The sequence below is a fragment of the Barbatula barbatula genome (assembly GCF_947034865.1).
Source record: "Barbatula barbatula genome assembly, chromosome: 12".
In the NCBI taxonomy this organism is placed as follows: Eukaryota; Metazoa; Chordata; class Actinopteri; order Cypriniformes; family Nemacheilidae; genus Barbatula; species Barbatula barbatula.
In genome coordinates this window covers 2,064,856-2,079,048 of record NC_136775.1, presented here as the reverse complement: position 1 = coordinate 2,079,048, position 14,193 = coordinate 2,064,856, and the positions used below count along the sequence as shown (strand labels likewise).

The following is a 14,193-nucleotide window of genomic DNA, read 5'->3' as shown; positions in this document are numbered from 1 at the left end:
GGGATTGTCCCGATTGTATTGTACAGTGATGCACGGTTTCTTTGAAGTGTGAAAAAATACTAAAATAGATTTTTAATAGATATGAGTGGTGCTGGCCTGTGCAGGCGGGTAAAGAGGTTGCCATGACGTTGCTTTGTGTTTTTTATTTGCTAGGGTCGTATGGGTTGCTATGGCGTTCTGAGACTTGATGGATGCTTACTGATTACTTACAGAAAACCTATTATCTATTTAATTATACTTTCTGGTTTCTAGATAAAGTTCTTCAAAGCAAATATAAGAATTTCTTTACGTTGCATGTCTCCGATTGCTCAGAAATCTATCATCGCGTTCACATCTCGGATGGATAAGCATGCACAGAACATTTTTGAAATTTCAACAAATACGATTGATAATACCATCGTCAGAAGAGGTTAAAATCTTTGTTTTTGTGGCTCTATGCCCAAATCTAGTTGGGCTTTAGAAGCTTTATGCGAGATGTCTCTTTTCTCAGTTGCAATTCGACTTTCCGCTGAATGCAAGCCACACATGGGTCTCACAGCAGAATTGTGTGAAGCTGTAGGGGTGTCATGTCTTGGCGGTCATCAGAAAGTGCGTTTCTTCATAGCCTCCGGCAGTGCTGCCACAGCGCCACGATGGATTTCCGTAAGGAAATGAAGTTGGAGTGAAAGCGAGGCAGATGTTTCATTCCTCTTCATTGCCATGGAAAGATAATCTGGCGCTGGTGTGTGATCTTGTAAGCCGTTAAAATGATGGACGGATAATGAAAGTAACGTTACCTGATAGATGGAACCAAGACCTCGGCAGACACACACATACAAGACAAGAATACAAAATATATGCACCTATTCAACCATGCTCGGCAATATACTATATCATTCTTTATTACATACGATATCGTAATCAGTTTTTTTAATAATTTATTTGACATATGTGTTCAATTATTGATGCATTTATAAAAAAATGTAAATACAAACCGTATTAGATTAATTCAGTTATATTGATGCATATGACTACAGTGTTGCTTGATTTTATATCGCCAGCAAAATCATCCTTTATAAGTTCACTATCTAATTTCCTCGGGCCCCACTCATCTGTTTTTATTTCTCCTGTGTGATTTCACTCTTCCCTTGATCTCCGTGTATAACTCTTCCCTGAGGTCTCTGTTTTTGTGACACGAGCCAGCATTTAAAGAGTCTGAAAGGTTAAGATGAGCATGTGCATTGTAAGTCGACATAAAGCAACAGTTCTCCAAAAAAAATTTAATTCTGTAAAAAATGTATTTACTGACCCTCCTGTCATTCCAAATCTGCATGACCGTCTTTCTTTTGAGGAAGACAAAATAAGATATTTTGATGAATGTTGGTAACCAAAGAACACTGGCCCCCGTTGACTTCCATTGTTTAACCACAACACCATTTTCACTACTTTACCTTGTAGCGAAGTGTAATTTCTTCATTGTTGTCACATGAAAATATTTACTAGAATGTGAGGGGTGTACTCAGTTCTGTGAGATACTGTATATTCAACTTTCCTATACTTCCTCTTTTACGTTTTGCATTTTGCAATACACAATTCCACAAGTTTGCTGTTGTTGGCAAGATACTATTTGTCATCATTTAATATTATTAACTACATCATTTGAAACATTTCCTTTTACAAGTAAATTTGATCACAAGTCTGAATAGTGTTACATAGTGCATTCTTAATGTTTGTAATACTTATATTAGCGTATTATGTAATATCATGTCAGAGCATATTACAGGCTCTTTTATTAAACTGAAGGTTTTTTTTTGGTGACTGTACGTCCGGCTAAATTAACAAACAAATAAGAAAAGTATTGATTTAAAATGATATGCGATTTATTTTATTGGTTAGGGCTTTGTTGTTATCTCTTAATTTTGCTATTCAAGCTATAAAGAATTGGATACACGGTTAGTTGTATTTTATTATTTACATTGGCAGAAGGCCTTTATTATGTTATACTGTATACGTACACGCACCATTACTGTGTTTTACTTCAAATACAACCTAAAAACATGCTTATTTGCCAGAAAACATGATTACTAAACTTTAAGACAAGTTACATTTTTACTAAGCATTACTAACTCATAAATCTTACTCTTTTTTTTTTGGTCTTGATTTTTAGTTTTCTTCAGAAAGACAAATAAACTTGATTTAGGTACATAAGAAAAAAAGTTAAACTGAATTCAAGATTATTTACCCCATTTGTTTTCGTTGTGACTTTTATATTTTCTTTTATGAAACAGGACTAAACATCTTAGGTCACTTTTCTTCTAAAGTAAATATATATTTGTATTAAAAAACAATGCTTGATAAGAAATTCATTTTTTTGCAGTGTATCTTAATCTACAGTCACTATAACATACAGTGCTTCTTTTTCTGTGTTTTTAGATGATCCAAACCAGCCGGACGCTGCTGGAAAACTCGGACAGCATTTACGAGAAAATACTGCAGGTCCAGAAAGCAGGTAAGAAAAAACTGCATAGGAGGAAAAAAAGAGAAAAACAGTGTTCCAGCTGGGACACGTGTCCTAGAAAACAGCCGAATGACGGACATCTTCGATCGCAGTGTCCTCTGACAAACAGCGTAGCACACACAAGCTCGCCTGTATGGAAAGAGCCTCAAAGATAACGCATGAATAATGCAGTGGTTTGTTATGGAAGCGTTCTTTAAACCTGTGTGATGTTCTGCTTTCCAAACACGGTTCGAGTGGGGTGTCGGTGGCTCTCTGTGTCTTTGCTCTAATTACGGGGCAGTAAAACATCTACAGCCTATCAAAGCCTTAGAATCAATGGCGGTTCAAACAGCTGCATGAAGATCAACCTCAAATGCATTTGCTCCGAAATGAAAGGAAAGCGTGAATGCAAGTGAGAGGCGGCCTTCTTTTTATCAAGCGTTTGTGTCATCGTAAGATGCATTTGTGTCCCTTTGAAATTGTATTGATTCTTTTTAAGTACGCAGTGTAGTATGCAGCACGCAGCGTGGCCTTGTTTTGAGCTTTGGTTCCAATCTGACAAATCAACTCAGGAGTCGAAATTTAATTTGAAAAGCAGACAGGTTTTAATCTTCCTCGGTTCAATGCAAAGCTTCCCACCGCTACGATTCATTGCGTGATTTAGGCATTTATCTTCCGTTCAGATGTGCTCATATAACTCTGTGATGTGGAAACACTGACAATCCTTATTTTAAGAGGTTCTGTTGCTAGGAGATGGTGATTGACAGTTGATCGATGCGGAAGGCTGCCAGAGTTTGTCTCATTGATCTCGGCTGATGAAATTGTGAAACGGGAGGCTGCTGGAGTTCATTGTGTGTTCTCTCAGTAAACAATTATCACGGACACGCCCAAACACACACAACAGCAGCGGTCGTGCCAGGGTCAAAATCGATACCGTATATTTGCTTTCCAATATCACGGGTGTCATTTCCCGTCCTGTTATTAGAAAATGAATGTTGATACAAAGTAGTTTATGGTCTTCCATAGTTTCTAGAGATGTAATTATATCAAAATCTCACTGTACAAGAATACCTCGGTATAAAATCCACGGTCCAATATTTCCACAGAGGTTTGATAAGTGCATTGGCACTTTAAGTTCTTAAGTTCTCCCGCAAATTACTAGAGTCTTCCTGATGCCCACAAAATATTCACAAGGAGAACCCTCAGAACGTAGTCGCGAACAGACTCACAGTTTTGCGAGGTGGGATGTCTTTATTCAGCAACCGCAAACATGTTAGCAATATCAATGTGGCTCGAGCAGCTCATGGGAGAACACAGATATTGCTAAACTCTTGTTTATTAACTACGGCGCTTCCACAGTGAGAGCATTGGCGTATGGTTGCCATATTGCATAAATTAAGTCATCCTTTGGCAGAAAACATATTTTTTAACCTTTCATCCCTGTTATGTGGCGACCGTAAGCATGAACGCTCATACAGCAGAGGCTCTCACAAAACAGGGGCGGAGCCAGAGGGGGATCCAAGGTCCAAAATTGTATTGTTGATAGACATCTGATTTAAGATATCATTGAACAAACTTTTTTATGTTCGGCGGCAGTGCTTGCACGTTACATCACCGCACATGAATGTCGAGCTAGGATTAATTTCATTCATTTTTGGCAAACCCTAGCAACCACTCAGAACACCGTAGCAACAGGCTAACAGCTCTATAGCTACCACTGGCAATACAATCATACACATGACTGTTCTTCTTTTAATGCAGTTTTAACCTGAAAGCATTTTTTGATGACGAGACTCTGTGGCCACATAACATATGAATCCTCTTTTGGTCCAGAACAGTAGAGAAACAGCTTTGTCTGATCTGAAGCACCATAAACACCATAAATCGATTCCTCTTGTGCTTCGTAAGCAGCTTGGCACACCACGTTGACTTCGCCGAACACATTAAATGCACAACATTCTTCACTTGAGGTGTGGCGGATCGCAAGCAGAAAATGTGCTAATGGTCCGTGGTCCCATGCCACTCCTTTGGGACTTTTATCAGGAGAGCTAATTGTGAATAGGTGAAGGGGGTCAATACAGAGCCGTTTCCCCATAGAATCCGGTGGAAAACTCCGGCATCCACAGTCCTCAATAATTAAAACTGTTCTCTGACGGTAGATCAATACCTTCCCGGTCTTTCACAGAGTAAATATCATGGTGTTATATATATATATATATATCAATTCCAACATCTCATTTCCAGACAGTTTCTATTTGCATTTATTTGCAGAAAATTAAAACTGGTGAAACGGGTCAACGGGAACAAGATGTTCTGTATTTTTTTCAGACCTCAAATACTGCACAGAAATCAAGTTCATATACACGTCTAGACAATACAACAGTACTATTTCTCCATGTATTTACAAAAAGTAAAAAAAGATTATCACAGTGTGTGACTTGTCATGCTGTCAGTCTGTCACATTGCTGTTGGATGATCATTTTTTTATATCATGACAAACAATGAACCTAATCTTGAATAGTGTATATGATATCATTTCTGTAATTTCAGTAAAAGCACACAATTCGAGTTTGCACGAAACTTGTTAGCACACACAAACAGCTGATTGCATGCTATCGTTGAAGTCGCTGTTATCATTGATGCTGACAGACAACACAAGCCTCATTATTTGCCTTTTAAAACCCAAAGTGATTTAAAGGGTCGTAAAGTGATGTGCAGGTGTCTCGGAAGCACGCTGCCGCCCCCACACGTGCGGTCAGGGGCCTTGTCGTTCTTTCATGGTGTCTGAACGTGCCACAGAGCGTGCATTCAGTGAGAGGCCGCTCGGGACGGTACGTGTAGAATGACAGCATGGGCTTTCCTACAGTATGTTGCTAGGCAACCGCTGCCATGAAGTGCAGTCGGACTGCCACGGCATCGCTAAACAGACAGCGCCTCTTCGTACTTACCGCCGTCAAATCTGGGGTGCTCGGAGACACGATGACTCTCCGCTCGTAGAGGGTAACAGAGTATGAAAACAGTGTCAAGAATGAATATAAATCATATTGAAATATGCGGGCGCTCTCCGCTGTGATGACTTCACCCTCTTGAGCATTATTGCACTATTTGTAAGAAGTCAAGCGCTGTCTCTGTGGCAGGGTTCCTACGCGTTTTGGAAAAGTATGGATTTTTCTTTGATTGTTTTCCAGGTCTGGATTAGTATGGAGAAAATGATGAGATTTCCAGAATTTCTGATAATAAATGTATTTTTATGAAGTTTGAATCATGTTTCGAGGGTTCCACCTACTCCACCTACTGCTTGATGTCTGTCAACATTTAAATAACGAACCTGACTCAGGGCTCCAGACTGCGCCTAAAACAGTTGCATTTGCGACCAAAAATCCATATATATATTTATGCGGAGATCGCCACTGGCGATCGTGCAAATTTGTTTCCAACAGAAGCGGCACAAAAGAAACGTCAGGCTAGCGAGAGAGAGAGCAGTGCAGGTGCACTTCCGGACCTCAAGAGATGTTCACGAGGCAGACGCCCCGACTCCCATGCCGGACTGACGCCCGGTTCGAGGTCCCCTAGTAGCAAGCATGAGTTGTGCAGTTTCCCGCACGCTCAGCGTTTATTCCACACTCAGTGTACCAATGCTCCACGATGCAGATCTCCGTAGAAAACTCAGCTTGTTATTGACAAGTAGACACACAATGTAAGCGAGTATCTAGTATGCGCGCGGGAAACTGCACAACTCATGCTTGCTACTAGGGGACCTCGAACCGGGCGTCAGTCCGGCATGGGAGTCGGGGCGTCTGCCTCGTGAACATCTCTTGAGGTCCGGAAGTGCACCTGCACTGCTCTCTCTCTCGCTAGCCTGACGTTTCTTTTGTGCCGCTTCTGTTTATTCCACACTCAGTGTACCAATGCTCCACGATGCAGATCTCCGTAGAAAACTCAGCTTGTTATTGACAAGTAGACACACAATGTAAGCGAGTATCTAACATGCGCGAATGTGGCATGCGCTGTTTGCTTTGACGGCAAAAGAATTCCAGCATATTTCTGGTGATAAATCTCTTCTCGTGTTGATGTTAATGCGGTTTGAAAGAATTGCACATCCCTCTGCGCCCACGCTCGCATCTTCTCGTCTCTCTACCCTCTGTTTTTCATGTGTTCTAGATGCCCGTTTTCTGATCATGTCACCAGCGTTTAGTGTCCTGATTTGTTCGGTGCGGCTCAAGGAAAAACGTGACACTTGTTATTTAGCTTGATTCCCGTAACATGCGCGAATGTGGATGTTAAACACCAGACACAATGCGGCAGTTTTCATCTCTCCTGTGGGCCTTTATTCCAAACCGATGGAGTAAAATAACCTTGTGGTGATGTGTGAATGTGTTTGTATGAACCCACTTCCCATCGTTTCTTTGTTCTTTGTCCTTTGTCAGCCTCAGTGACCAGAATCAAAGGCATGTTGTAAGTGCAGTACATGCACGACTGACTGTGATTGTCGACGTCGTCCTTTCTGCAGACAATCTGAGCTTCGTGATGTATGAATTATGGGAAAATAGAAGCAGAGAAATATTGCTGTGTATTGTTTAATTGTGCATTTAAATGTTTCTGTGATTAAAACGTCCAGCAGAAAACATTATTTGGTTCTTTTTGGGACAACATTGGTTTATAGTTCTGCTTTTTGGTAAAAATACACACCATCCTTATTATCTACTTCAGAAACATTATTTGAATATGGAGAATGATACAGAGTAATCATATTTAGCTGTATTGTGTAGTCCTTATTTAAATATTTACCTTTTTATTTCAGCAATGGAGTTCCATGAGAATCTGCATGACATGGCGGTGAAGGAAGGGCTGAAGGGACGAAAACTCAGTAAATCTGTGGAGAGCTTTACCTGGAACATCACCATTTTGAAGGTAATTGTATTTATGCCGTTTTTTTACTACGTTTGTTCATTTGTTTAACTGTTTTCATTTACGTTCTGCATCCACACTTTTTTTTTTGCTTTTTCAAGAACTTATTGCAGCCATGTAGGGGTGCCACAATATAGCGGGAATATCTATAACCATGACATTTTAACGTCATAAATACATTAAAAGAAATAAATTACATGTCATGGTTTGCCTTAAAGGTCCAGTGTGTGTGATTTAGCACCATCTAGTGGTGAGGTTGCGAATTGCATCCAACAGCTCATTCCACCTCTCCCTGTCGTTTTTTGAAGCACTACAGCGGCTGACACAAGACAAGACGTCCCCACGTTTACGCTTCTTTGCCGAAGGAGATAAAATATTTACGAAAAATGCTCCTACATGTTTGTCCGTTTACCTTCTGTATCATTTTTATTACCTTAATTACAGATTTAAGTACATTAAACATCTAGTACTTTCCCACTTTTAAAAGTCAAAAGTACATTTGAAAAAGATTTGAATGTACCTCGGTACAGATATTGAAACGGCAAAAACATTACTTTCTGAAATGTAATAAACAATAAGTATGATTATATGATTGCAAAGTAGTACTTCACTACTGAAAGCATAGCTTTTATTGACAATAAGAGTGTCTCAGGAAGTCCAAAATGGAGAGAAAAAAACAAGGATTGTGAAAGAGACGTCACTTAAAAGTAAAATGCACATGATGGTTATGTAAGTGTTAATGTAATGGTTATTGATAATTTGCAAACAAAGCTAATGTTGTGTTGAGAATTACAAGAGGAAACTGCATCGTTTTTTCTCTCATTTCCTTCAGAACACAAATGAACTTCAATTGTGGTTTTACACTTGGTATTGGTTAAAACAAGTATTAGAGATCAATTTGATAATGTATGACGTGTATCATTTATGCTACAAATCTCAAAGCACAGGCTTGCATTGACATCTGTTGGTTGTCTTCTCAGGGCCAGACCGATCTGTTGAAACACGCCCGTGCCGAAGTGTTGGAAAACCTAAACCAGATCCACTATGCCGCCCTGGCGTGTAACCTGGTGAAGGGGGAATCCAAGTCAGAATCCAAGAGCTGTCGCAGTCTGGAGGTGATCCCGGAGAAAGCCGTCAGGGAGAACGACATCACGGATGAAGAGAACTAAGTTCACGGAACATTCCCTCCAAATCCTGCAAGTCCTCTTCCCGTGTCCTGCTCCAGGGTCGGTGTGTGCCGAGAACTACGGCCGGCCGAGAAGGTTTCAAACCAGCTCTGCACATCCCGCCCACAGGATATCTCCAAAGGAAACAGGAAGAAGGGTTTTCAAGCGAGGGGGGCCTTTCTCCAAGCACAAACCTTGAGTATTAAGAGAAGTTAGAACTGGAACGGTGGATGTAATAGGACGTGAGAGAGAAAATCCCGGAGCTGTTTACAAAAAAGAACTAATTCTTGTTCTGTCTGCCAAATTTGTATGTATGTGTGTGTACATATACGCCGTCAAAATATATATATATATATATATATATGGAGATCTGTTACTTTTTTTCCTATGTGAACTTCTAATGGATCAAATTATTTTGTTAAGACAAATGGGTGTTTTAAAGACTTAATATTTGATTTGCTTCTACAGACCTAAGACGTGGCCAGAAAGGATGACGTGGCAAAACCGGAGACCCTTTTCCGGGTGTTTTTTAAATTCTTTGTATAGATGCGAGAGAAACCCGGAACGTGCCACGCGGTGGTTGGCGAGAGAGTGTAATTTTAGATATTACCAGCGGTTATTGTATTGTACTGTACTGTACATGTGAGTAGGTAAGAATCTCTGAGCCGATGTGTCTCTTTGGCCACGTACACACTGCAGAGTTTCAGAAGTGACATCCACGGCCCTTAATCCTTTTATAATGGTATTATACATAAATGCCATATTAAATGTTGACTGTTCCAAGATGGCGGGTTCAAGACGACTGTTCGTCATGTCTAAAGCGGTCAAATGTTGCATCTATGTATATATATATATCTATGGATCATTCTCGATGGGACACAGGAGTCACTCCTAAACGGGTACCCATCAATATAGTAATAACCATAGCAACCGTTTGGTGTCTCGCTGCTTTTAAGGATGCATGGGTGCCGTTAACCACATTTGATGTATTTTGATGAAGAAAAAAACAAAAGGATTGTGTATAACAGTTAGTATGCCCACATTACCCTGCTGAAAAAACAATACAACCCCGTCCGTTTAATGGTTAGAATGGACATTTATTGGAATGGTGTCTACTGGTATGTGTTTATTCTATTTGTGCGATGTTGGAATAATGACCAAAACTACATAAGGGAATTTTGTAACTGATAAAATGGAAAAAGGTAATGGTTCATATAATCATATTTTAATTCGCATTTCGATTTTTCGATGGTTTCTATTGGGTTTCAGTTGTTGTTTTTTCAGCAGTCCGTACAGTATTTGTGAACTGTTGTTGTTTACAAAGGCACCGTATTTTACTTTGCATCTCAATCCTCTGCTGTCAAGCGTTCTGTTGAAGCATTCGCTACCAAATTTTCAACCGAGTCACGACGTTTCTGTAGTGTCAGAGAGTGACATCACAGCATTAACAACAGTTTCCTTTCTGTACACACTACAGACTTTATGTAAATGTTGGGGGTTACGACGTGATTTTTTAAGAAGTATAGTATGGCCCGTTGACTTTTCATTTTGCTGTTGTGTGAACAGAACGACACAAAGCGTTGCGAAGTTACCGAATCGAATGTAGCTGCAGTGTGTGCGTGGCTTTCGACATCGAACCGAATACTGTACGTCGAGTGTTGTGGTTTAGCTTCTCAACCATTCCTGGAAACAAAAGTAGTTTGTCTGTTTATGAATACTGTTCCGATTTTGCCTTGTTATCCGTCTCACATTGCCTTTTTCTAACCCAACGAGTTGCTTTGAGTTTGTAAGTATTTGTCTCCGGCTCATTCCGTCGGTCTTCTCTTTGTGCCAATCTACTGTTAGACTTTGTGAACCACTTACATTGGACTTTTCAAGTTGTGTGCAGAGATTCGACTGAATGATTGCTTTGTTTATACATTTCAGTGCTGTTATTGTGTATTTATATCTGTAGTCAGTCATTTATACCAGTGAGGATTGTCTTGATAGTCTTAAAGAGAATATCAGTTCTGTTGAGACCCAACGCTTTAAAATAAACCATGTTTAAGTTGTAATCTGGTTGTCTGGCTTTAGGCAGTTTCCACGATTTGGGTTTGTGATATTCGGTGTTGAAACGGTAAACAGTTTGTGTTTATAAAAACACGGGTTCTCAAACAGCATGACACGGCGGGTCTTGCTGCAATAATTGACTTAAAGCGTACGACAGTGACTGAAATAATTTTGTTTGGGGTAATAATGGATTGGTTTCCAGTCGCCGTGTCATTTGTATGACCTCGAATAAATTTATTCTGTGCACCAGTGCCATATAAAAATAACTAAACATCAAATGTGACCTGATACTCACATTTACTATGCTCACTCTTTCAACAAAATCAAAGCATTTATTTGTGTCGTTGCATTATTTTCAAGACCATTAACTTTTATCATAATATATCTGAAGGTTAGTTTTTTGTATATTCCAGCTATTCTTAACTGTAATCGTTTTAATGGAATATCAAAGCAATACAAAGTTTGTTACAGCATAAATCTGAGTCAGTACTTTAAATATAAAAGTCAATGCAGAAGCCTTAATGTCAGAACATTTAGCAAAATAAATATTTTGTAAAAACAGGAAAAATACGTATATATCAGTGTTTAGAATAAACTGGGGATTGCTGATTCCCTCAATTGCTGGATTCAATTCTAAGACATTAAATAAGATCATATACATCATATATGATTTTATACTTATTAAAACATTTAATTCATATGTATTTGTATAGCACGTTTCACAGTTTACACTGTTGCAAAGCAGCTTTACAGAAGACACAATGTACATTAGACATAGAACGTATGATTTTATAGGGAGTAAAACATCCTATATTTTATAAACATATTGTTCTTGCTTTTTGAGACATAAACATGCATTGAGATAAGAGTCAGCGAAATGAGCATCTGTAGTATATGTGAAAGATTTCACAGCGTGTCCGGTGTTTTACACTTGAAAGAGATGATATCAATTCTTAACTCTGTTTACCGTCCAGTCATCTTATGAATCACGCTTGGCACCTGCTCATATCTTGCGTAACGTCAATGGTAATAATGATGGAGATGAGGGTCTCGGCTGTTATAACCCGATAGATCTCTAACTGACGGCTTGGTTTAACTCTGTCTATCCTCAGAGATCTATAACAGCCCCAGAGAGCCTGTCGAGGTTATTTACTCAATGACATGATCAGGCTGACTGAAGGCATTACTATTGATTACTGTAAATTACAGTTCATGAAAAGCGACGTAAAAAGCCCTGGGGAGAATGACCCTGACCCACACAAACATTGTTCATGCTCAGCAGAAATGTCTTTAGTTTAAATAAAGATTTGTTCGTGCTGCCCTTTAACATCGCATATTTTAAAAATTGAATGAAACAGAACTATATATGTAAATATCATGTAGATTTGCAAGACGCATATCTGGGACACTTCATATGTTTAGTAACTTATGATCTCAATTATTTCTTCTAGACATCAATGAGAATTAACGAACAGCAAATGGAAACTTGCTTACGTCTCCTCTGCTTCTCTTGAGAAAATATGTCAGAAATCTCACAAATGTCTGAGTCAAGAGTTTCAGAAGAGATGTTGTTGACCGTGTCTCAAACCCAGCTCAGATTTGTCGAATCTGCAATCAAAAGTCAATATTATTGAAGATCTCAACGTGAACCAAAATTCAGGTTATTTCTGGAGTCTACATTCATTTTACACCTTCATAGGGACTCATCTGAGACCAAGTTGATAATTAAATGAAACGCAATTGAGAACATGTGAGCAACTTTTGTCTGGGTTCTGTATTTTTGCATGAGAATGTAAGTGATTTTAGTTTCATATTTCTTTACTTTCCAAGAACAAATGAAATGAACGAAAGAAAGAAATTCTGAAAAGCTTTAATATTCTACATCAACAGTCCATCACATTATCAATGTTTACACAAATCATGAATATTATCCTTTTGGTTTCATCGTGGTTTTAATATCAACATGTTTGAACCTGGAAAGCTGAGCGTTACAAACATCTGCTGTGCATAAATATTATTTTGACACGAGTTCACAGTCGGCACAAGCCACGACTTGCCAAAACGTATCATTTCACAGAACGCTGCTGTAGTGTCATTTATATTTTCAAATGAAAATGTGCAAAAAATATAATTGTATTTCTGTTACCTCACAGTGACATCTTTCACAGTATCTGTCATGAGCCCAAAACCTTGAGTTGACGCGTTCCACAGCCTTTAAGATCTGTGCTGGATCAAGCGGGACAGAGGACAGAAGCGTCTACAATCACAGAATGATATACAAACACAGCAGAGAACATCAGCAAAATACCAGACACAAGTGTGTTTACAAAGAGTCGAGGTGATGCTGCAAAGCGACAGACTCAAACCCCGTTCCAAACACATTAAACACACGTTTGTTTCTTTCTGATGGTTCCAGCGAAGCGTAAAACAATACAGCAAATGAGGCCATGAAATGGGGATCACGCAAGATACATTCACAAACATCCACATTTTCTGCAAACGAATCAATCTGTTCCCTGCAGTTTAACCGCTTCTCATTCACCACCGATACAATTTGAACACTTTCATGGTACCTTTCATTTGAAGCCAATGTGATGCTGGTTTGGGGTTCAGTCGTGACCTCAGAATCCATCGCCTTTAGCGTTCATCTATTCAGGACCGAATGCTGTATTCACATCTCCTGATGCTTAGGATAATGGTGACTTGGAGACAGGAATTTGTATTCAATTATAAAATGCATTAACATTCGAGACATGTTGATTTAATGTACAGGTAGAATATTAAGCTTATACTGAAATGCGTGGTTATTGATTTGAGACTTTAAACCATGCTCGGATGTCAAGATAGCATCTTTAAGATTTGAAACGCAAGATCACAAAACGAAAAGTTTTAAAAGGTTTAAAATTCCAAAGGCAATGGGATGAAAACAAGTCTCTGTTTTCTTTTAATACCTCAATGTTAGATAAACAATTGAGATATTGGGAGGTCTTGCTTTTCCTCTTATAAGCAAGTGCACCAAAGTCCAAAAACATAACTTCTCTTAAACATTAGGCAACTGAGGCAAGGTTATTTTAGTTTACTTTGAAAATGTTTCTTTGAAATCAAATATTGACCTTAAATTATTTGAAAAACCTAACTAAAGGAAAAACTAAAATGTTGCCTCAAAAATAGACAGAAATAAGTTTAAAGCGCTTAAACCATATTAATAAACAAAAAGTAGAATTCAACTGGAATAACATTTTATTAATCTTAGATAGCAACATAAAAAATAAACTAATACATAACAAAATGCATATCAAAAAATATCAAAAGCATTTAACAGAATTGCTAAAACTTTAACTAAAATTAACAATCACAAAACATCAATAATAAAAGCATATTCCTCATAATAAAAAACAAACTCTGCTGCCCCCTACAAAGGCAAATGCTCTACTATTCAACGGTAACCCCCTAAAGCATCAAACACAAAAATACATGAACCATTTATAAGATTTACCATGTTTAAAAATACATAAAACACACTGTTTAATCTCCTCGTCCAGTCCCACGCAAAGCATGCTGGGAACTAGAAATCCTCCTTCCTGCTACTTCAAC

The 14,193-nt window shown here is 38.7% G+C and overlaps 1 protein-coding gene across 1 annotated transcript in view; it reads left to right on the top strand.

Annotated features, from left to right (window-relative positions):
* plcl2 (phospholipase C like 2) overlaps positions 1-10,604 on the top strand; it is a 40,813-nt gene extending 30,209 nt beyond the window's left edge. Inside the window, exons 4-6 of the mRNA XM_079469759.1 lie at positions 2,413-2,488; positions 7,278-7,387; positions 8,365-10,604. Coding sequence (XP_079325885.1) covers positions 2,413-2,488; positions 7,278-7,387; positions 8,365-8,553 — 375 coding nt within the window. The 3' untranslated portion in view covers positions 8,554-10,604. The remainder of the gene's footprint in view (positions 1-2,412; positions 2,489-7,277; positions 7,388-8,364) is intronic.
* Positions 10,605-14,193: the final 3,589 nt, after the last annotated feature.